Here is a 23,120-nt window from a genome sequence, read left to right as displayed (position 1 = left end):
AACTCATATAAAACCCTACTTCTTTTGTGGAGGGATGAGAACTTTCTTGCTCTGATGAAACTAGGACCTTATATTAAGAAGCTAGGGCTGTTATGCAAGCAGAAAACAAAAAAAAAAAAAAACATAACAAAATATTTCAAAGTCATTCCAGAATTAATGTCTCCTTTTGTCATGGGTTGCTTATGCAAAACTTAGTTTAAAGGAATTAAGTTACGATTTTAGAAAGGATTTCTTAGCTTAGAAGAATGTGTTCCAGCAAAACTCTAACCATTTGGCACTTGCATTTTTGCTGCCTGCTGGTAGATTAAAAGAAATAAAATACCTCTCCATTTTCTTCCTCAGCAGCAATTAATTTGCAAAGTTTCTATAAGACAGCTAGAGGTGCCCCTCTCTGTACTCAGTGTTTATGATAACAACAGAGATTTGTAATAGAACAGTATAATAAAAAACATACAGCAGCCTTTGTCATATCTGTTAAAATTCAGTGAGTGCTGAATGGCTTTAATGTAAAGCCATTGCTTACTCCTGCTGACTACTTCCCTGAATAAAATCCTTTCTCAGTAGCCTTTCCGAGGAGGTAAATGTTACAGGGTATCAGCAGACATTGCAGCCAGGACCAAAGGAAAATGGGGAAGCTGCAGGGAGGCGGTGGCGGGGTACTTGCAGGGTCTGCTCTGGGCCTGGTGGCAGTGCCTCTGCAGAGCTCAGCAGTGGTGGCAGGGCAGCTGGGTGAGTCGATCTCTCAGTTTGAGGGTAAGGCTCCCACAGTTAAACTACAGCCTGTTCAGAAAGCACTGGTCCCATTTGGTCTCAGTAAGGTGCTCCCATTTCATGGGGATCTTCCAAGAAGATTTTTTGTCTCCCAGAATAATACAATACAGTATGTTAGTATTAGATGTGCCAAAATCAGTTTAAGGATGAACATGGTACACGTAGGAAAGTCCGCTGCAATATGGCCCCAATCCAGTAAAGTACTTAAGAAATGAGTTTACTTTAGACATATGTTAGTCCCATTGATTGGAAATGAAACCTACTTATGACGCTGATTTGTGTCCTATAAAAATATTAAAATTAACTTTGAAATAATTTACTTTGGTGCAAAGTGAAACAAATGTCTCTTAATTAATTTAAACTTTTGGAAGGAATTCAGCGTTTTTTTTCTTTGCTTTATGCAGTATCAGTAACCCTGTATGATAGAAATTATTTGTTTGTCCCTTCTATTGTGTTATCTTCATGTATTGAGCTCTGAGGGAGATGGTTTTGTTGATAGGGAAGGAAGAGGTGGGAAGGCCCTACTTGAGACATGGAAAACATGAAATAGAGAAGTGAAAGTATCCTTTATTCTTAGGAAGGTTACATTGTTTCACTATGGTTTTGGAAGGGGCAAGGGAAAGGTTTTGAAATAACAAAATAATATATACCATAAAACAGCATGTGTATAGCAGTTGCCCTACACACCTGAGTGTAGGTGTTCCATTAAAAAATGCAATAACTATTACATGGCTGTTGAAGGAGCAGATGATTTGGTGATGTTATGGGGAGTTGTGAAGTGTCTAGGGAGGTTCTGAAGACATTCATTTCTTCACTGTTTGGCTTGTCTGGTATGAAAGGAATGTAGTTTCTGTTTTGCAGGACAAAGACCAGTTAGTGGATTATTATTCTTTCTCAAGTTGGAAAGTGATAGTTTAAAATTAGTTTATTGGTCATAGGGGAGTTGGGTCACCAAGCAATATTTATGTAAGAACTGCAAAAATAAACATCTTCAGTTTACAAAATCATGTGTTCTGAGATGGACTTCTAAGCTAATGTCACTGTTTTTATTTATTTATTTATTTATTTTTATTTTTTTTTATTTTTTTCTGGTTGTTTTGTTTGTTTGATTTTAATATATTTATTTACTTTTATTTTTTGCAGATATGTCTTCTCCTACAATGAAGAAACCTGAAAAGCCTTTGTTTAGTCCTACTTCTCCCCAGGATTCTTCACCAAGACTGAGCACTTTTCCCCAGCATCACCACCCAGGAATCCCAGGAGTTGCACAGAGTGGTGAGGGCTATGGAGGAGGAAGAAATTCCTCCCTGTTTGTCTTGTGTGTTCTCCTTTCCTATTCTCTGAATGTGATACCTTTTTTCAGAATTACTTGGAGACCTAACCCCATTTATATTACTGGTGAGAGTAGAAACAGAACTGAATATGTTGCAGAGGTTGGGAGAATTGCAGAAATGCTCATTAAACTCAGTTCAGGTATTTTGACTGCTGCAAGTCACTAAAGGGATTTAGGATTAGCCAGAGAATAAAACAAGCTGTAAACTACAAAACGAAAGTGACGAAGGAAAAATACTTGCAGTCTTTTCTCCTTCCACTTGCATCCTTTTTTATTATTGTTGCTATGATCTTATTGTAGTTAAATATCAGAATAGGTAGGATTTCAAACACAAAAGAAATCATAATCACGTTAATTATGTGATACATTATGTAAAATAAATACCAGTGATTCTTTTCAATGCTCTGTCTAAAGAGGCAGAGTTCTGATGAATGTTTTCCAGCCGCTGTATCTTTGAAACCCGTAGTAAATCCATACTAAAATTTCACTTAAATTGTAAAGGAAATGTGATGGACTGCATGTTATCTTGAGAGCTTGAGAGGAATGACAGAGAAATTCCAGCATCAGGGTCTGTTTAATTTTAGAAGTGAGAGTGACCCTGATTCTTCATATGAGAACTTGATACTCAGACGTCTCCCCTCAGTGGCTCATCATGACTCCTTATTAATTGTATATAAAGGGATTCATTTGTTGAGCAGAGCTGGGTGACTTGAGAAGTGAAGCAGATCTGAGCATTGTCTTTTATTTAAGATGCAGTTCTTCTTTGAGAAGTATCTGTTTTGTGATTTCTCTGATGATTTCAAAGTCCTATCTTTTAATTCACATGTGAGGAGCACTTTCCCCCTAGCATCCACTTACTCTGCATTGTGAAAGTTAACCTGAACTCTTTCTGGTCTCTGTAAGGTTTCCACTATACTCAGTCACATCAGAGATGATGGATGAGATGGAGTGGATAGATTTCTACTCATTTGTGTTTGTTTTGCACAATTCTCCCATATCAGAGCAGTAACTAATGTTTTATGATTAAACTGAGCTGATGGTTTTCTGATTAAGATGAGTCTGTCACAAAATAAGTTTCTGTAATTATTTTTGATCCTACACTTATGTGTAGACATTTATATTTGCTTTAGTGTATAATTTTTAGATGTATGTGTTCAAGAGGCAACATACAATTGTAACCTAATTCTGTAGATCAGCTATTTACTCACCAGGAAATCTGATTGCTATCTGCATAGCCTATTCTATTCTGTCAGTGAGCAATGGTTTTGAGATTTGCAAGGTTTTAACTCCAAAGTACAGCAATTTTGGAACTTTCTACTGCAAAGACAAGTTTTCATTTGATCCCATCTAAAAAATAGCGAGCCATTAAAAAATTTAGCTGAAAAAAAACAAAGGCAAGGGAGGTGGTCCAGTAGAGCACTGTTGGTGTGCTTGTGCTGATGAACTGTGATGTGATATTTGTGAGCAGTCTGTAAAATACCTTGCTTACACAGATCTGATTTTGTACCCTCCCACTAATGAAAGCTGGCATAGTGTTGTCTTTTCTCCGCTTCCCTTGAAGTCAGCAGCCCCTTTTTACCAAGTCACAAAGTAGGTGCCCACTGGATGTGCGGCCACGGGGGAAAGCGGTTGTCTGTGCAGCCTGGGAGAGGAACGCTCTCCAGTTCCAGCTGGACAATGCAGCCGCGGCAGGACATGCTGTACATTCCTTTCACTGTGAAAACATTGCTGGTTGTTTAGACATGACATATAGTCTATAGATAGAGAAGTGTGTGTTTGTAGGGGCTGGGAAGAAAAAGAATGCAAAGAAAAATATGTACAGGGTAGATCCCTTTTTGTTTGCTAGAGATATTTCCATTGGGTGGACTGGTTTCCCAGGCCCCGAAGTTGAATGTTCATTAGCATTTTCACAAAGGTCAGCTAATTATTCGTGGCATTATTGCTGACTAGTTATTACCCCATCCCCATATGAAGCAGGTAGAGTGCAATACAGTGAGAAATTACTATTTCTTAGTACTTTATGATTCTCTGTTGGAATGATGTGAACAAAAGTATAGATTTTATTTATTTAGTAAAATATTTCTTTTGTTTACTTGGGCTCTAGATAGGAAAATTTTCTAGATAGGAAAATTTTATAGTTGAAGTGTGTTTTATGCTGGAGAGTAATTACTGTTTGAAGGAAAAAAAAAAAAAAAACATAGCCCACAAAATTGAGTGTAAGATACTGCATTTATGTATTTGAAGCAGAAGCACTGTGCAGTGCCTGGGATGGTGTGAGGGGAGGACGTAGAAGATATTCTGTAAAGATACCATGAAGCAAGAGTACAGTGTACTGACTTATTTTTTTTGCTGTAACACAGAGATGAAGAATTTTAGAAGAAACAAGATGCGAAGTAATTTTAATGTTATTTTATCTTCTCCAGTCATCTCAACTAGAACTCCACCTTCACCTTCACCATTGCCATTTCCAGCACAAGCTATTCTCCCTCCTGCCCCGTCTAGCTACTTCTCTCATCCAACGATCAGATATCCTCCCCACCTGAATCCTCAGGATACTCTGAAGAATTATGTACCTTCTTACGACCCGTCCAGTCCACAGACTAGCCAGGTACTGTAAAACCAAGTGAACCCTCCAAAAGAAATCCTGTGTGGAATGTGTATCTTTCAGGGCGTTTAGACCAATATCTCACTATTTCTGGTCTCAGAGCAAGCTGAGAGATGGAGCACTTTTCCTATTCAACATGATTGAATAAAGGGAGTAGGATATTCATATCTACTCACTGTTGCTCTGTCAACTACAAGAAAAATATTTGCACTGAGTGACCCAGCAGCCAGTCCCAGTGCTGCACCCCTCCTGCAGGCTGGGCACCTCCGTGACCAGACAGTGGGGAGTTGTCCCCACTGGCTTGAGTGCCAGGATGGAGGTGAAGCTCCTGCTGCAGGATAGGGTGCTGCATATGCTGATATTTACATGCACATGTATGCACACACACAGACATACAGGTATGTTTACAGACCAGCAATTAAAATAAACTCTGGCAAGGTAATGCAATGTTTCACAGACACCTGACATTGCACACATACAACAACATTACCATAGTGAGCACAGCACAGACCCCTGGAGTTGATTTTCCTTCCTTCTCTAGAAAACATGCAGTAGCAGATGAGTTCCTGGCTGCTACACTGATTCAGGCTCATCTCTGATATGGGAAATTAACGCGGTATTCATTAGAGAAGTAATTTGTAAAGGACTGTGTGCAAAACTACTTTCCATGATAACATCGGCACCTAGCATTAACTTGTGATCTGTATGATGGGATAAACTGCAGCTGAGCCTTGGTCTGTCAATCCTTGGAGTATTTCCAGTGTCAGTGTAATGTAATCTTTGCTGGTTGGGCTGGTATCTGTTTTTGATGCCTTGTCTGAAATGCTCCTGTGGAGTCCTGTAGCTTGTGCTCCAGCATGTTTTTGGGAGAGTCTTGGGAAAGCAAGCTGAAGTGATAGCAGTCAGATTTTCCTGCTCCTAAGAATTAGGTTCCCTTGGAAGGGCTGTCTTATCAGGGTTGAGGGGATTATGACGATAGCATTTCATATATTTTTTTTCCCCCCAAATAATGACAGGCCTTTTCAGTAAGAGTTTCAGGCACAAGAGCAGTAGAACTTGAGACTGAATCAAAGTTTCTATGTTGAATTCTATGTTGAATAAGTGATAAGGCCCCTCTGGGCTGTTCAGAAGGTCATTGTGGCTATTGTCCCCACAAGCAAGTGCTCCAGTCCAGCTACATGACTTTCTATGTGTTAAAAAAAAAAAAAAAAAAAAGAAATAAAAAAAGGTGCAGGTCCATAAAATCAAAATTTACTTCGAAGGGAGAGTCCTCCCAATGTGACTTTTGTTGGTTACAATATTAATGCAAATTAAACAAAAAAGTGAAAATCAACTACATCAGCTTTAGAACACAAATTGCTATCTGTAGATGAATTGAAAGTCTTTCAGTCCCATATAGCATTTTTGCTGAGACTCAGCTGGGAACATTGCACGCAGGACCTGATTTTAATTTGTGTAAAATTTCCATGAATAACAAAGTCTAATTAAGACATCCATTAAAAGTCCTTAACGTTAATTCAGTGTGGAAAATCTTAGAGTTCTATTGGATTTTTTTTTTAAACTGATGTCTTAATTAGGCACTATTAAGGGAAAAAATATGCAAATTAAAATCAGGCCCTTAGTGTTCTGTATTTCTTTAATTATTCAGTGTTTCTTTTACTTAGATTTTTATTTCTTATATATATTAAAAGAGCAGATTAGGTGATAATCTCACTGGATTGTTCAGTGTTCTGGTTTGGATCATTACTGAAAAAAATACAAAAAAAATCTAAATGAAGTATCTGACTTTATTTCAGACAAGTGTGTCATCTTTTGGTTTTAATATTGGGAAATGTATTCACTGAGTAGAATAAGCACTTTCAAGTCTTCGCCCAAGAAAAGTCTTACTCTCTTCCCTTATCTTCCCTTAAAAGATTTATCTTTAAACCTTAAAAGACAAAATTTTACTCTCCTGATCATTTCACAGTAGTAGTGAACTGAAAATATTTCCTACTCTTGTGTTGAAGTACCATAGGGAATAACAGGACAAACTGGCTTCAATTTACTGCTTTTGCCACCTTTCATAACCTTTATATTAGGCTAATGTTTTTCATTTCATTTGATGTTTGATTTAGTTCTTGAGAAGAAGGGCCAGGGTTAAAAAACACCAAGTATGGGATTCCAGGCATCTGCACCAGCTATTCTCTGCAATTTGTTCTCATTAATCACTATTATTAATGGAATCTCTTTTAAGTTTAATTCTTGAAAGTTCACCTCTGAGAAATGCCCTATATTAGAGGATTTGCATACATAGTCAAAATATCTCCAAACAGAGCTGTTAAAGGATGGCTGTACAAAACAGTAAAATAATGAATATTTTTTTTTGCTTAGGAAAAGAAGCAGCCGTTTGTGAAGTTTCAGTGACAAAAGAGAATTGTTCTGATACAATGGCATGCTTTGAGCCAAACCAGTTTTTCTTTTCTAAATAAAACATGAATTTTTATTCAAACAAATTTAATTATTGTAAAATGCAAAACTGCATCTGTAGGAATACCACATCAAATTTAATTATACTTTCCCACCTCAAAACATATTCATTTGGATTTCAAAAGGAGAACTATGATGATAGTTTTAATTTCAGCTTTAGAAATAGAAAGAATGGATACCCTGACAGCATTTACCTAAAATGAACTGTTCCTCCCCAACATCTTTCAGTAATACACTAATTTAGATTGTTACGACAAGCAACTGAGATGCCTTGTACTCCCCACAGCAATTTTGAGATTAATTACATTACTACTGCACTGATTATAGTGAGACAGTCATGCTATTCAATGGAATACTTTAAGTAAAATTAGTTTAAAGCTATAGAACTCCCATAGGTTTCCACAGGGCGAAACAGTGGGCAATTTCCTTGACATAATGTTAAATACTCCAAATTATGTGTGATGAACAGTCAGGAAGTTCAGATAGGCCCTTTGGCTGTAGTTAAAAATGATGCAACAATGGATGATCCTCAACAAAATATCCGCGGCTTTCAGTTTCATGAGTATCTGTTTATTATCGCCCGTTCAATCTGGAGAATAAATAAGCAAATATATTGAACAGAAATGGATCTTATCAGTTATAGAACTGGACTTGCCTCCAACTAGAAATCTGAAAAGTTCCTGAGATTTTGAGAATTGCTGTACTTTCCGCTAATTAAGTAATTCTGCTGAGACATTTTTATTGTATTTATTTTAACTTTTTTCATCTTAGCATGTGACTTGATGAGACTTTTTGTGTGAGTATATATCTGTATTGTGATGGTGTGCTGGTCTCTCTAGTTAAATTAATATTGGTTACTCATTGTATGTTTCATCAAAAACTAGTCATGTGGTATGTGTTTAATCCACCTACATTATTTATCCATCTAAAGTATACTGTGGTCTTAAAAACTACCCCAAATTTTGAACATGTATTTACTTTTTGAATGATTGTAGCTGGATGCTTGAATATTTTATATGACTTGGAAAAATTTACCTTGTGTGTGTGTGTATGTACTCATGTATATGCACACATACGGATTTGCACACACCTAAAATGCATTACTACTTGCGAGTGTATGAAACAATACATAATATCAAGATCAGACTTCCAACCAGGCTGAACAAATCACCGAGTGCAACAAAAATTATGTGGCTGAAGACAAATCCAACAGCTCCAAACTTAATGCCCCATCAAGTTAAAGGGAACTGTTTCCTGATTACGGTGTGGTGAATCACAGAAGGCTCAGCAAGTATAATGAAGGAAATGATGGTAAAACAACCAGTTAAGGTGAATCATACTGAAGGGTGTCCTGGCATCAGTGAGATTTTTTTTTTTCTGGCTGAGCCAGGCAAACAGAAGTGGAAAATCTTGTAAACCTTTTGAGTTTGGATTATGAAGGGCACAGTTTACAGGTCAATTTAAATCAGATTCTGTGATATTGTTGATGAAATATGCAGATCCCAGTAGCATGGTAAAACTGCTTCCAGTCTGGGGGAATGAACTATGAGACCGTTTTTCTCGTAACAATAAATGCCTTGTTATATACTAAGGTGCAAGTGAGCAACTGTCCATATATTGACTAAAATTCCCAGGTAATTAAAACATACTTTGGTGCAATGTGGGCTCGTTTGCAGCTTTATCTTTTAACAGTTTTATCCTTGTCTGAAGACAGAAATATCTGAACTGCTAGAGAAGAGCTGCTTCTGGAAGCTGGTGAGGCCACTTGTTTTCCTCTCATAATTGATTGGGATATTCATTTTTTTTTGTTTGTTTTTCAAAGAGAGACACACTTTTAAGGAATTCCAGGAAGATGCTTTGTCATTTTTCAGCACAATAGCTGCAGTCATCTGGCAATGAGGATGGAATCTTGTGAGGGTCTGTTTGGGCAAAGGGTTTCCAATTGATTCTTAGAGAATACTAGCAGAGTAAGCCAGCACAAGTGATATGTATGCATGTGGTTTCTTTGGTATAGGTAGCAACTTTACTTACTGACATTTAATAGTTTCATCTTCTTATGTGAGTCCTTCCTACTAATTTTTAAGTAATTTCTGGAAATAAAATAATGCAATGTGCTTTTCTTAATTGTAATTGGGAGGCAGAGAGAGAGTACTAGTTTAGGTTTGTACTGACAAGGGATATAAAAATTTAATTGCAATTGTAAATGATTACTTTGTATTTATTTCGCTCATGTTTAGTTTATTAAATGTAGAGTTATAAATCTCCAGATTATATGAAATACCATTAAGTCCAAAGATATCTTTTGAACATTTATCTGGGAATAAATTTGCTTTCCCATGCTTGTATAACATGAACTTGCCCTGTTAGGACAAATATCAAAGGAAAAGTGAGTATTTCCGTTTGCTTTATATGGCAAAAAATGATCCAGATTTCATGAACTCACAGGTAAAGCTGTTGTTTGGGGCAGAGGACTCTTCACCTAGAATGTCTTTTGATATCCATGTCTGAATGCTGGCTGCGGAAGTTCTGCAGCTGCTCTCAGTTTCAGCTGCATTGTATCAAGAGGAAAGTGTTTTCTCAAATGGATGAGATTCAGAACTTTATAGATCAAAGTCAACACCCTGGTTGCTTTCAGAAAATAGTACAGAAATGATGTTGTCAGCCAAGAACTGGCAATAACATGTTTTTTTCTGAAGCTAATTCCTCCAAGCAGACAGGTAGCTGCGTGTCACACCACCTGAAGCTTTTGTGTGGGATCTCCCAGTGAGGTCTGTGTAGGATGTGTTGTAGCAATCAGTTATTGAGGTTGCAAGGATATGGAAACTTCACTGAGATACATCCTTTAGAAAAGTTGTGAGGGGCACATAAAAGGGCAAAATATGTTTCTGTTGTGACCATAGTGTCCAGTAGCAGGAAAAGAAGAGGGGGAAAGAAAAAAAAGTCTGCATAGCCTTGCTTCTTGTTAAACAAGTACATTATGGAACCTGTAAGTTTCAACATGAGGAGAAACTTCCCTACAGTATCTTCTACAGTCTCAATGGCAGCGATCTGTTAATATCAAAATTTCATGTTTTGCAGGTTATTAAAGACACTGTTGTATTACTCAGATAGGTAATGTCTTCTACACATTTTTTGAAACTGTCTCCTGTACCATTGAGCTATCTCCCATGCAAGACATTGGATGGGTGCAGGTGGCGTAATAGTAGGGTGTCCTATGCAAAACCTCCAGTTTTGTAAAAGTCTTCCACTTTCTTTTTCTTGTAGATTTTCTGAAACATCCATAACCCCCTGTAGATATCACAGACCACAGTGGCATGGGCTTTCTGACAGAATTTATCAGTTATGAACTCCAGGTTCATAGATAACTTTTAAAGCAAAATATTTTGCATATGAGCAGAGGAACAAAATATGTAGAACAGTTTCTACAGCTTCATGAACAAAATTAATTCAATCAGTGGTCTCAAAACTACTCTATGATAGGATTTCGGAGTGATATTCATCACCACTGTACATATAATTGAAAACCTACAGTATAAAGGTACTGGTATTTGGGAAAATCTGTGAACAACAGTCTGAGAGGAAGTTGACTGATTACTGATTATAAATCTGTTAATAAAATCCTAGCAGTGAAAACAGCTACACTAAATCCTGATTTTAAGAACACCCATATTCATATCTGTTAAAAATTTCTGTTCAGACTTCAGACCTAAGGGTTAACTGAAATTGTGTGTAGTACAGACAATCAGATATTAACTGCCTGATTATTCTACAGTTATACTACATTTATGACAGTGAATATAACCTGTGGCTCTGGGCACATAAATGGGTTAATCTGTTGTAATTCAAGACACTATGATATTAAAAATATGGAAAATGTAACACATCTAAAAATCAAATTAGCCTCTAGTCCAACAATAAAAATATGTTTACCTGCATAAACTGGGGCTACATTGACATTGTAGTTCCCTCTTTCCTTCTCATTTTCAACTGCACATCTTGTTTATCTAGCACAGCTTTCTTCCTGCAATTTGTTTGAGGTTTATGCCTCAGGCATAATAGCTCTGTTTGTGAATCCATTATACAGATATATTGATGCCCCAGTTGATGGTAACAGTTGATTTTTCACCTGTAATGCATTAGTGTGAAGAATCTCTTCAAAGAAAATTAGAACTAAAGCCTAGAACTTGTATTAAACAAAGAGAAAATTATTTTATGTTAAATGATGTGCTATAACCAATTGAACTTGTAATTTAAGTGGATACTGTTCAAATAGATATATAGTTTCTGTGCTAAAATACCTTTTAACAGAACTGCAAAAGTTAAAATGGGAACAGGTCACAAAATTGTTTTCCAGCACCCAGTTTTTAATAAAGTTATGAATTATGAATTTAAGAGGGCTATTTCAGCACAAAAGGTCTTCCATTTTTCAACAAAAGCTTAAAGTGGGACAGAGGACTTGAGATGTCCAGGAAAGCTGGTCTCCTTGAGCTTGTACCACTATCAATTTCCATGCTCCACTATCTAGACTTTTATTTTAAAAGCTTTTAGTTTTGTGTTTGCAAAGATAACTACATATGTGTGAGCTGAGTATAAACCAATGCAGCACTGTCAGTGTGAGCCTGAAGACAGGCCTAAACAATAACTCTGAGACAATTAAATGGTCTGTTTATTTAAGATTATTTCATGATCTTAGGCTGCAAACTAATTACAGTAACTTAAACATCAGTACTTATAACTGCTTCACTGTTTCTCAGTGCAAGCAAGACAAGTATGAATGTTCAAGATTTGTTAGGAGTAACAGAATTTAAGAGAGTACAAGGCTTTTTCACACATTCTGTTTTCAAATATAACACACCTAGGAAAAACACTGAAGTTTTAAGAGAATTTCACATATGCCATTTCTCATGACAAGTTGTGGTAGATGGAAAACCTCTGTTCACACCTGAAAAACTGCTGAGCAGTTTTTTGAAGAAGAATTATATATGTAGAAGTCCTGATAGGTATTCACGTACCTACAGCTGAGTTTAGTTTAATGTTTAAATACAGGAAGCATTTGGTATGAGAGGGAAGTTAGACATGGTGCACCAAGCTCTATCACCTATCCCCTTCTGTCTTACCTTGCTTGTCAAGCAGTAACACGTGAACAGTTACTGCAATATGCAGTACTTGACATTAATGCAAATTTTCAAATCAGATGTTTTGATACAAATGTGAAAGCAGAGGTTAACTACTTAAAAAAGGAAAGGAATAGATGTCAGAGACTACAAAAATAAAAGTAGAATAAAGTGCAGACAGAAGGTACTTGGGGAAATGTGACAATATGTAATAAGATTGGTAAGAGGCAGATAAGTTATAATTCCTTTTGAAATCTAATGTACCGTCAGACTTTGAAATGTGAGCACCATAAGGAGTAAACTTACTAAAGTAACAAGTTTGCCTTTTTCTTTGGAGGTTTGTTTGATTTTTCTGTTTAGAAATTACAGATCCCGGTTTCCCTGTATTATGTCTTTTCTCAGTTTTACATTTAGCATAGATATGGAACAATAGCTACCATTTAAGAACATAATTAAAAAAAAAAGTAATAGAAAAGTAGTTACTTGGGATGTCACAAATCGTATCCACTAAAATTGCTAGAAAATTCCTCATAGATTTCAGAAAGGACAGGATTTCACCCTCATTTTTGATGAAGTGGGGAGATGTACTGCACTGCTCTTTTGTAGGGAAAATATGGTTTACATGAGAATGGATTTTAAGTATATTCTGTCTTTTTCTTTTAATTCAGCAAGGAAAGGGTTTGTTGTTTTGGACAATATATACATGGACGAAGCTGGAGTCCATGTGAGCCATTGCATTCCTATTGACTGGGATCGCTAGGGAACAATAGAAGGTGATACATTGCTGTAAATTGTCCTGGACTCCAGCTGTGTCCATTTAATTAATTTGAGTCTGGCTTTGGAGACAGAGCTGCTTTTGGAAGCTGATGACACTGGCTGTTTTAATGCATAAATTCACTGGAATCTTCTTTCTTAGATTCTAAAAAGCTGATCATTTTAGTAAGAGAATCACAGTTGTTTCTGGGGTATGCTAGCATACCACATGAACTAAGCATCGTAAGGTAGCTCTTCTGTCACAGGACTGTGACTCCACCTGGGAGCCACCAGATGCAACTGAGACCTCCATTAGACTGCATGGATGGCTTGGCTGCCCGGGAGGAGAGGGGGCTTACCGCTATGGCAGGCTTCCCAGAAACATACCAAAGGTCCAGTCCAAAGCAGAGCAAGTTGTGTAACTTAGAGATTTTCTGAATTTGTCAGTTAAAATTTTCACTTTCTTCTAAAGCAAGTAGAGACAGAATTCTGGTCAAAAAGACCCCTAGTTTAAGGGGTGTTAGGTGTTTAAAATAGAGACCATAAGATAAAAATCCATAAACCACTGCTATGATGGATCTCAAAGAAATAAACATATTGGCACTTACTTAATTTTTGAGTATTTGCTGAAATATAAAGATTTAATTTGTAGCAGATGCTGAGTAAATTTTTAGAGCATGCTATTCTTTAGAAGTTGCCTTTCGTATATTCTGCCACATCTCATTTTCACTTCAAGTGTATATAGTAAAAGAAAATATATCTATGTTTTAGGTTTCACCCACTGAATAAAACTCTTGGTAACATACTGGTTATCTAGAAATTTAAAATGTGAAATTGTTGACATTCCTTTGAATCAGTGCTGCTTTCTTATTTTGAAACTACTTTGACAGCTGACTCTCATTCACCCACCCATTATGAAACTCCTATATTGAAAATAACTTTTCAGTTTAAGCAATTAGGAACATTAATGAAAAGTGGCAAATACCATCCAATTCATATATTTAAGTGATCTTGGAACTGCATGGCTCCTTTGAGCCACCTCATAGTTGTGTTTTGGAGGTGATTTTTTTCATTTTGTAGTAGTAGAATTAGATTAATTTGGGAGTAGTTTGTTGGTCTTTTCTCATTCACACACAGTTTTGATATTTTTCATTTATTATTATTATTCATAAATCATTGTAATTTTATGGGGGGAATTAATCCGCTAATCACTCATGTTCCTGTGAATATAGGATTGGTCTCCATTTGTGCTTATACTTTTCGGTGTTTTCTTCTACTTTAATTTTAGATGTTCTAAAGGATGAGGCTCTGTCTCCTTTGGGGGCATTTGCAAAGTCTAATAGATCATACTGCCAGGAAGTTTTTCCTGTTATTCATTTTAAATTTCCTCCTTCTCCCTTTCATTCCATTCCTCCTGGTTTATACTTCCTGTTCTTTCCAAATAATTCCTTCCTCTTCTGTGTGTTTATACTCTACACATACTTGCAGTAATCATCTCAGCCCACAGTTATTATTTCATTACTGTAGCCATGCTTACCTCTTTTAACCTTTCCTTGAATCAGTTGAATCAATTTCTTTATCAGTCCATTTCTTTTATGTGTTATCTCAAATTTGACAATATCCTTCTGAAAATAAGATTCCCAGTAATTTTCATTTTGTTTGCCTGTATTTTAAAAAACCTATGATTCACAGAGCACACAGTTTAAAACAAAAGTTTTCAGGCACGACTGAAAATACTAGATTACTTGCTGATTTTTGCTGCAACTTATTTACCACTGGAGTATTTACTGTACTGCAGAATGTCTAAGGCATGTTCAAACATTGTATAAATATATACATTTAGCAGTGAACATTGCCAAATTCAGATGTACCTATATGTAGAAGGTAAAACATTACCCTGATGACCTGTACTATAAAGTCACATGCAGACCTCCTCTTTTACATACTGTGAATTGATCTCTGAAAGAGGCAGCTTTGTTGACTACAGTCTCAACTTGAAAAATTTCCATTGTGACACACTTCTGTGTAGGATGCTTTTTGGCAGGTGGCTTTTGGCTGGAGGTTATGATGTATGCAGTACAGTGAGTTGTATCCTAACCCTCTCCCCTGCTCTCAAAAGTGAATTATTAGTTAGCCTTCCAGTATGTGTAATCTCTGTGGACAACTGTGGTCAAGTCTTGGTTACACTCCAAGCCAGAGTGGTATGGCACGTGAAAATAGAGGTTTTGCATCATTCATTTGCTCTTAATAGTTAGTGCATCATGGCCTATGCCTGGTCAATTTAATCCTGCTGTCGTGGGACTTAGTATGGTTCACAGCCACTGTATGAACAGCAACTATATTTTGAAATGGTCTGATATATGCTGGATCCAGAGAGAGAGAAAGCTCACCAAAAGGTACTGCTTTTATATACATAATACCTATCTGAGGAGGGCTCTGCTGCATAATGAAAAGCTCTCGTAGAAGTACATAAATTTGTTAAACCAGCACATTCCAGCAAATAGGTACTACAGTGATGGGCATTCTGAAAAACCCTAAGATAGGTGGGTAGGTTCCTTAAACACAATGTTTGTTTCACAAGGAATTCTTTTGGTTTTGTTTTGTAGCCTAACAGCAGTGGTCAAGTAGTAGGGAAAGTGCCTGGCCATTTTACTCCAGTTTTGGCACCCTCTCCCCATCACAGTGCGGTGCGACCTGTGACCCTGACCATGACAGATACTAAACCCATCACTACATCCACTGAAGGTGAGGCATCTTCACCTACAGCAACCAGTAAGTATTTCTCTAGGAAACAAAAAATGTCCATCGAAGATTCAATATAACAAATTGAGGCCAGAAAAGGTGCCTTTTCCTACTATTTGACCAAGTGGATGCTCATCATTTACACGGAGAGCAAATATGTGATCCGACTGCAAGCTTTTCCTCTCCAAATTTTAACTAATGTATCATGTTACATGAACTAATACTTGTGACATGACAACCAAAATGAAAGGGAAAAGTCTGCGTATTTGACCACTATTCAAGAAAAAGAAAACATGATCTTTCATCTAAGGTGGACGTTGTAAAGACATTGAGAAGCACACTGAGACAGAAAGGTATTACAATGACCCACAGATGGAATTCCAAACAGAGATTGGATAATTTGCTCCTCAATGAGCTTTCCTACAGAAATCAAGCCTTGTTTCAATGCATACTGAATCCGAGCTATGACAATTGCATGCTGATATAAGTTGTGTCATTTTTAGCAAAAATAAATGATGTGGCAAAAGAAAAATTTAACTCCTTGTCATTTTTGCAGTGGATAATATATTCACTGTTCTTTTTTTTTTTAATTATTATTTTTAAAATAATTAAAAAAAAAAAAGAGCTTTAAAGTTTTAAGCTCTGTTACTGTAAGTCCAAGACCATATTGTTTATCCTATTCTCGTCAATGGAACTGCAATTTTGCAAGTAAGAACAAAGATATAACTAGGAATAGGATAACTTTTTCTCTTTCTCGTCAATGGAACTGCAATTTTGCAAGTAAGAACAAAGATATAACTAGGAATAGGATAACTTTTTCTCTTTCAATTATTCATCTTATGCTCAATGATGCATTAGGTTGTCTTTTCATTATCTTCTCCATATCTGTTGACTTTGAACTTTTATTTGGACTGGAGATGTGTTGCCAGTATTTATCAGACGTGAAGATTTTTAGGAGACACTTCTTATCATATGATTTGGTAGAAAAGGATCATATGATTTGGAAGAAAAGTCACTATTAATTAATAATATGAATGTCCTTAGCATCCATTACATTTAAATGACTCACTTTAGAAGCATTTAGTGTTTGAACTGTGAATCTAGTTCCTAATTTTTGGATTGCCATTATCTGAGACCATAAACATTTTTATTTTATTTTTAAGTATATATACTACTTTGAAACATCTGATTAGCACAGGAAGCAGAGATGAGACTCTAATGCATATGAGTGTTCAAGATTTAAACTGGTTATGTGTTTATTATAAAAGGATAGAAGTAGCTTCTGTACAAATTACTGCTTAATTATAAATTTATAATTATATAGATAGATTTGTGGAAGTGTTTTTTCTGTTCTTTTAGTGTAGCAGAAAATTTGTTAAAGGGTTAAGTGGTACAGTGTATCTGTACGCTGTCTGGTGGCATATGGTGCAGTTCTTGTACCTCTTGAGAAGAGTTAGTTTTAGCAGCAAACCTAAAGCAGTTTATAAGCTGTTGCTCTAAATTTTTGGTCGAGAATAGGTGAGAAAACCAGGTTCATGCATAGTTTCAAGTATTCATGATTTCATCCTTTTTCCTGTTTGACATGATTGTGCCTGACATATATATATGCCTCAGATGAGGTCAGAGTCTCCAATACAAATGGTAGAAAGAACAAATACTGTGTCAGGTCTGCATTGGGATGCTGGCTGGTAATCTGACCATATTAATGATTATTACAGGAAAGCAAAGCTAATCTGTTCATTAACTATTGTCCCACTAGTAATGGGAAAATTTGGACTATATTTTCAGATGAAGCTGTCATTCAGTTTCTTTTGAATTTCATTGGAACTTAGGCACTCAATTTACCCTGTGAACCTTAGAAAATCTCTGCTTCAGTATTTGAAATAATGCTTCCATGTTATATTTGAATCTTCATGCTTCCACAGCAGTACCTAAGCAACTTTTTGCCTAAAGATCCAATGTCTGTCACTAGAGCATGTAAATAATATTGATAAAAAAACTGTATAAAATTTTAAATAGAATGTGCCAATTCTGCACAAAAAGGCATATAAATGCTACATGTTCAGCATGCTATGCTTCTGAGAGCAGTGCAGTTGTGCACCTACCTTGTAAAACCTTTTAAAACTGGATTGATGACTGGAAGGGAAAAGTTCTCTTGGTTTGCTGATGAACAAAAATGCAAAAATGAGGGATCATACACTACTAACATATAAATTATAAATGAATCTATACAGATAGTATTATCAATCTCAATATACCCGCCACAGAGAGTGTTAATATGCTAAATTGTTTTAAGGCATAATTTTACTTTTATTTGCAAGAACTTATTGATTGATTCAAAACATGTATGAAACATATGCTTGGCCAACAAGTTATCATTACTATTCAGTCTGATGAGACTAAAATGACAAATGATTAGCACTGCTTTTCATTCTGAAATGCAAAAGCAGAATTATTTTGAATGAGAACAGCAAATTTTGATAATATTTGGAAAGCCCTGTGGCTTCCACCATAGATTCTTTCTACTTTCTGATTCATTTTTTTTTATGGTAGTTTTTCACTAAAGTTTTTCAATCAAACCTTTTTACTACAGAAAGGCTGTACCATTATTATTTTTAAACAGATTTAATTTGCTTATATAAGCAATGTAACTGTAATATTAATGGCAATTTTTAGTAACTACTCTCATCTAGGTCCTCACTGGTTTGTTCAGTTTTATTAGTTATGCTTTGTCTACTAGCAAGTTTCCAAGATGTGATGCTGTAAGTTGCAGAGTGGACATCTCCACACCAGAGTGGAGTAAAATCACATACCCCATTTCATAAGTGCCACCAAAAGCCATGAGAAGGTAGTGGCCTTCAGGGATTACCAACAGAAACCAGACAGGAATGTGACCTACAGATGAAGGATCCATATTGTGTAACTAATCCCAGCATCACCTACATCCTTTTACACCTCAGAAGTGGATTTCTTTAAGTTTCTGTAGCAGAGAAGCAAGAGACTTCCGTAAATTGTCCCCCTCCTGCAAAATGTTGTTTCCTGATGCATAAAGGAGTTGAATATTATCTTGCACAGTAAAAGTTAACTCTCACTCATGAAAATACTGATCACATTGCATCCTTTCTCCAAAGGACTGTAAAGAATAATGTCATGCTACACAAGTAGCTGAACTTCTGATTCCATTTTTTGTTGTTCTCTTACAGCTTTGTGATGGGCATTCACAACAGCAAGACTGTGTGGACTAATATTTCCTTATTCTTTTCTCACAACATAGTAATCCCAATGGTTTAATCACTACTTTAGGCGGTTGTAATGCAAATGAGGATCAGGCTTGTAATTCTTTCAGAAACATACTTCATTTAATTACTTAAATATATATATATATATGTTAAGCAGAAAAACTTTTATATAATGGGAGTGAGCACTGTAATTTATACATGCAGTTTCCATTGACGTTTATAGGAATTTGTATGTGCCTTTCTGACTTTGGCCCAACTTTTCTTTTGCTTTCTATTAAAGCTTAAATTAAGAAAAAACAGACACATCCTATATATTGCATAATCATAACTCTGGATCTCTCATATTTGTACTGTACCTGCACAGGGTAATAGTTATGATAGGTTGGTATTTTTATCAATCTGTTCTGTTCTTCCTTAATCAGCCTACACAGCCTCAGGCACATCCCAAGCCAATCGATATGTGGGACTAAGCCCAAGAGACCCATCCTTCCTACACCAGCAACAGGTGGGCAAGTTTCACATAGGTGTAATGATATAGAGAAGCTTTATATACTATCTTTCTACATGCTACCACTGTTATCTTGGATTAGAATGGGATCTTAAAGGTTTTAGTATTTGTCATCTGAAGATGCAGTTTACTCAAACCAAAACTAAATCATTTAAGAAACGTGAATTTAGCATATACTTTATTTCTTGGATTTGTGACATCTTAAGGAACTTTTCATCATATTTATTCCAATTGCTCCATTTTTCAAGAGCTCATACATGTAAACTTTAGTTGGATATTAAGAGTGAGAATGAGGTCTATAAGGAAAAAATAATCATTTCAAAATAAATTAAAATTAAGCAAAATTTCTAAAGGGAAATGTCCAACTTAAAATTCTCAAACTATATTTTTTGCAGATGTTTAGAAAAAAAAATCTGTATTTCATTTCTAGGAAATTAGTTATAAAACCAAATTCTCAGTGTAACACATCACCATTTCTAGTGTAATAGGCATACATTGGTCTGCTGATCTCAAACATGATAAAAACATGTTTCTAGTTTCTTACATCATTTATGTTTCAAGTAGTATTTTAAATTTCACATCTCATTAATGCTGTAAATTTAATGCAAATGAAGTGTTTACCCAAACTGTGAAAATATGCAGCCGAGATTAATGATGGTTTACAAACAAATTATCTGTAGCCAATAGCAAGGCCATCCACATACAGAAATCCTACATTGCTGGTAAAAGGAATATATTCAGGATCTTCAAAAATTTAACATATTTTATGATGTGTTTTTGTGTTGCTCCTAGATCTTAACAGTAGAGTAGTTTGAAATTAACAGCGTGTAAGGAAAAAAAATATGGCAGTAACAAAGGGGCTGTTAAATAGTCCTCGGTATTTATTGTACTGTATATTTTTCTCACTCTTGGGTTCCTGTCAACTGTTGGTACACATACCTGTTTCATTTTTGAGTAAAACCTACCTTTTCTGGGTTTGCCATGATATAGCTGATGTGTGCTTCACCTGGAACTCCCTATCCCTACCCACTCCCATGGCAAGGTGGCAGTATGGCCGTTTTAAAGGTCACCACATGCAGAGTTCAGAGAAAATCATAAAGATGATAGTTTATTCAAGATAGCTGACACTTTGCTAACTTTTTTTAACCACTGAGATCTAACTGGAAACATCTGTCCACATTTATGAAAATACCAAATGACAATTATGGTTTTGCCAGCTATTGATTTTTCAGTAATTTTTCTGGTGTATTTTTTTTATCTTTTTTTTTTAGCCTCTCAAAGATTGTTGTATTATGAAATGTGTTATAATTACTATAACATGGCTCTTTTTGACAGATATAGAATATCACAAAATATAATCTACTGTATTTCGAAACATACTCAAGATCTCTCTTTTTAAGCAGTGCAATGTAGTTTCTGGATTTTTTTTTTCCATGTGATGTCTTAAACAAACAGTATCCTTTGAAAATTCTGGCATCCAGTTAATTTATGGATGTGAGAAAAAAAAATATTTTTTTTTTTCACTACATGTGTATAGACACTTTTTTCCCCCTAAAAATTGCTACTGCTTAAACCAACTCTACCTTCTTCCAAGTTCATTGAAAGAGTTACAAACTTCTTCTCACATGCTCAGAAGTTAGTGGAAGCACGCTTAATTTTCTCTTGGCTGAGTACATAACACATACATTATATAATGCTTATTTCATGCATCTCCTATATATTTTTGCCTTGTGTAGACTGAAATAAATTTGGAGATTTTAGCAGTGTCATAGGAACATAAAAGTAAGAGGGACCTCAAGGGCCATCACAGTCTTTGGTGTTTACATGCACCATGTCTTATACTCCCTTTCATGGTAAAATGTGTGGCCAGATGGCGTAGGTGAAAGGGGAAAATAAATTAGGTCTTGCATATTTCATAAACAGAAAAATTCTTCAATGCCACTGTGCGAAACCAGAGTTCTGCCTCCTAAAGTACATAGCTTCATACTCGTTATATTGAGACATATAGTAAATTGCAAAAGTGTGTCATGTTTTCCTTTTTGTTGTGAATTTTTTATTATTTTCTAACTTATGCAATGAATATATATGTACACTTGCCTGAGTGTGTTTGGTGTGTGTGTGTGAATTGTTACAAAAGTAATACATATAAAATTAGGGAATAGTGTGTACTGTTTTAAACCATCTGAAGGAACAGAATACTTTCATAACAAAGCCTTTTCAAGTGAATAAATACAAACATATAAGTGCATATATATAAGTTTCTAATAAATTAGTCACTTTACCCTCTTAAATCCTAAAGAGATTTCAGAGGCGATGGTGCCATATATGTTTATTACCCAGAAAGTGAGGTAGAGCACTGAAATTGTCTAAACAACTTCAATAGAGTAAAGGTTATCCTTTGGTAAGGCAAAAATTAGATTGATTTACTATGTCCTTTCATTACTTTACAACAATTTAAGAGACCACTCTTCTTGTGGCAGGTTTTAAATGCATTTGCTTTAAAGCAGCTCATGATGAATGGAAAGGAAAATCAAGGAGTACATGAAATAAAGACAATCAATCATTCTGTGTTAGCTGAGAGAAAGCCAATGGTTTTAGTTCCAGAGAGGTCCTTTAAACATTCACTGTACCCTGTAATGTACATTGACCCTTCAAGAATAAATATTGTCACTGCTACATTTTTTACTTCATTGGAGGAGTCTTTATGAAGATTTATTTTTTCTGGTTATGAGAAATATTGGCATGTACTGTTGAATATGTTTCTGTTGTTGTTAAATAGAACCAGGATATAGCCTACTTAAGGTACAGTAATCACAATAAATTAAAAAGTTACATCTACAGTTTGTAACGTACTTAACATGAAGTCTTTTGGCAAAGTGATTGTTTGCTAGAACTTCCAATAAACAATTTATAGCACAACCTACCTGGAATACTCATATTTAGATGGGAAACACTAAATAAAATTCTGAAAGACAATCCATAATTGCATCTATGGGAACAGTTTGGATACTGTGAAAAATATTCTGTTGCATGCATTACTTAGCATGCTGTGTTGATAGTTAGGAATACAAGGCTCTAATGAGGAATTATAACAACGCAGACTGATTTCAGCTTTAATTGCTGGTAGGTCTTCGGGCTACCTGACTTGAAATGCCAGGTATTTTTATACTCTGACATTAACAGTTACAAAACAAATCTCTTGCTTGAGTGGCAGCTAGAGAGTCACATATGTCTTAGCATTTGGTTGTAGAAAATCATGTCAGCTCCCCCAAAATGTCTATTAGAAATCACTAATGACCATTTGAGTTGCTTTACTCAACTCAGCAACAGCTTCTGACTATTTTTAAGTGTTAATAATGCCACTGCAGGGACGGAACTATAGGGAGAGGAAAGGGAAGTGATAGGAACTAGTACCTGAGTGAGACCGTTTTGCTTAATTTTGCTTTTGGTGGTTGGTGGGACTCTTTTATGAAGTTGAATCTAGTGCTTGGTGCCCATTATCTGTGCTGAAAATCATCTTAACTGAACTATGCATAAAAGAAAGGTTAGATAATCTTCATAACGGTAGGGAGCACCTTCCTCACCCCCA

The 23,120-nt window shown here is 35.8% G+C and overlaps 1 protein-coding gene across 18 annotated transcripts in view; it reads left to right on the top strand.

The window, feature by feature from the left end:
* Window positions 1–23,120, top strand: part of NFIB (nuclear factor I B) — a 186,366-nt gene that overhangs the window by 139,292 nt on the left and 23,954 nt on the right. For 4 of the 18 annotated variants that reach the window (XM_080573476.1, XM_080573471.1, XM_080573459.1 and 1 more), the window contains exons 7-10: window positions 1,915–2,046; window positions 4,465–4,712; window positions 15,649–15,814; window positions 19,446–19,528. In XM_080573476.1, coding sequence (XP_080429602.1) covers window positions 1,915–2,046; window positions 4,465–4,712; window positions 15,649–15,814; window positions 19,446–19,528 — 629 coding nt within the window. The remainder of the gene's footprint in view (window positions 1–1,914; window positions 2,047–4,464; window positions 4,713–15,648; window positions 15,815–19,445; window positions 19,529–23,120) is intronic. The other 14 variants (XM_080573467.1, XM_080573464.1, XM_080573465.1 and 11 more) reach the window with 5 other exon arrangements.

This window comes from Anser brachyrhynchus, assembly GCF_964034855.1.
Source record: "Anser brachyrhynchus genome assembly, chromosome: Z".
In the NCBI taxonomy this organism is placed as follows: domain Eukaryota; kingdom Metazoa; phylum Chordata; class Aves; order Anseriformes; family Anatidae; genus Anser; species Anser brachyrhynchus.
Note: the sequence above shows the minus strand (reverse complement) of the source record. Positions and strands in the feature narration are given on the sequence as shown.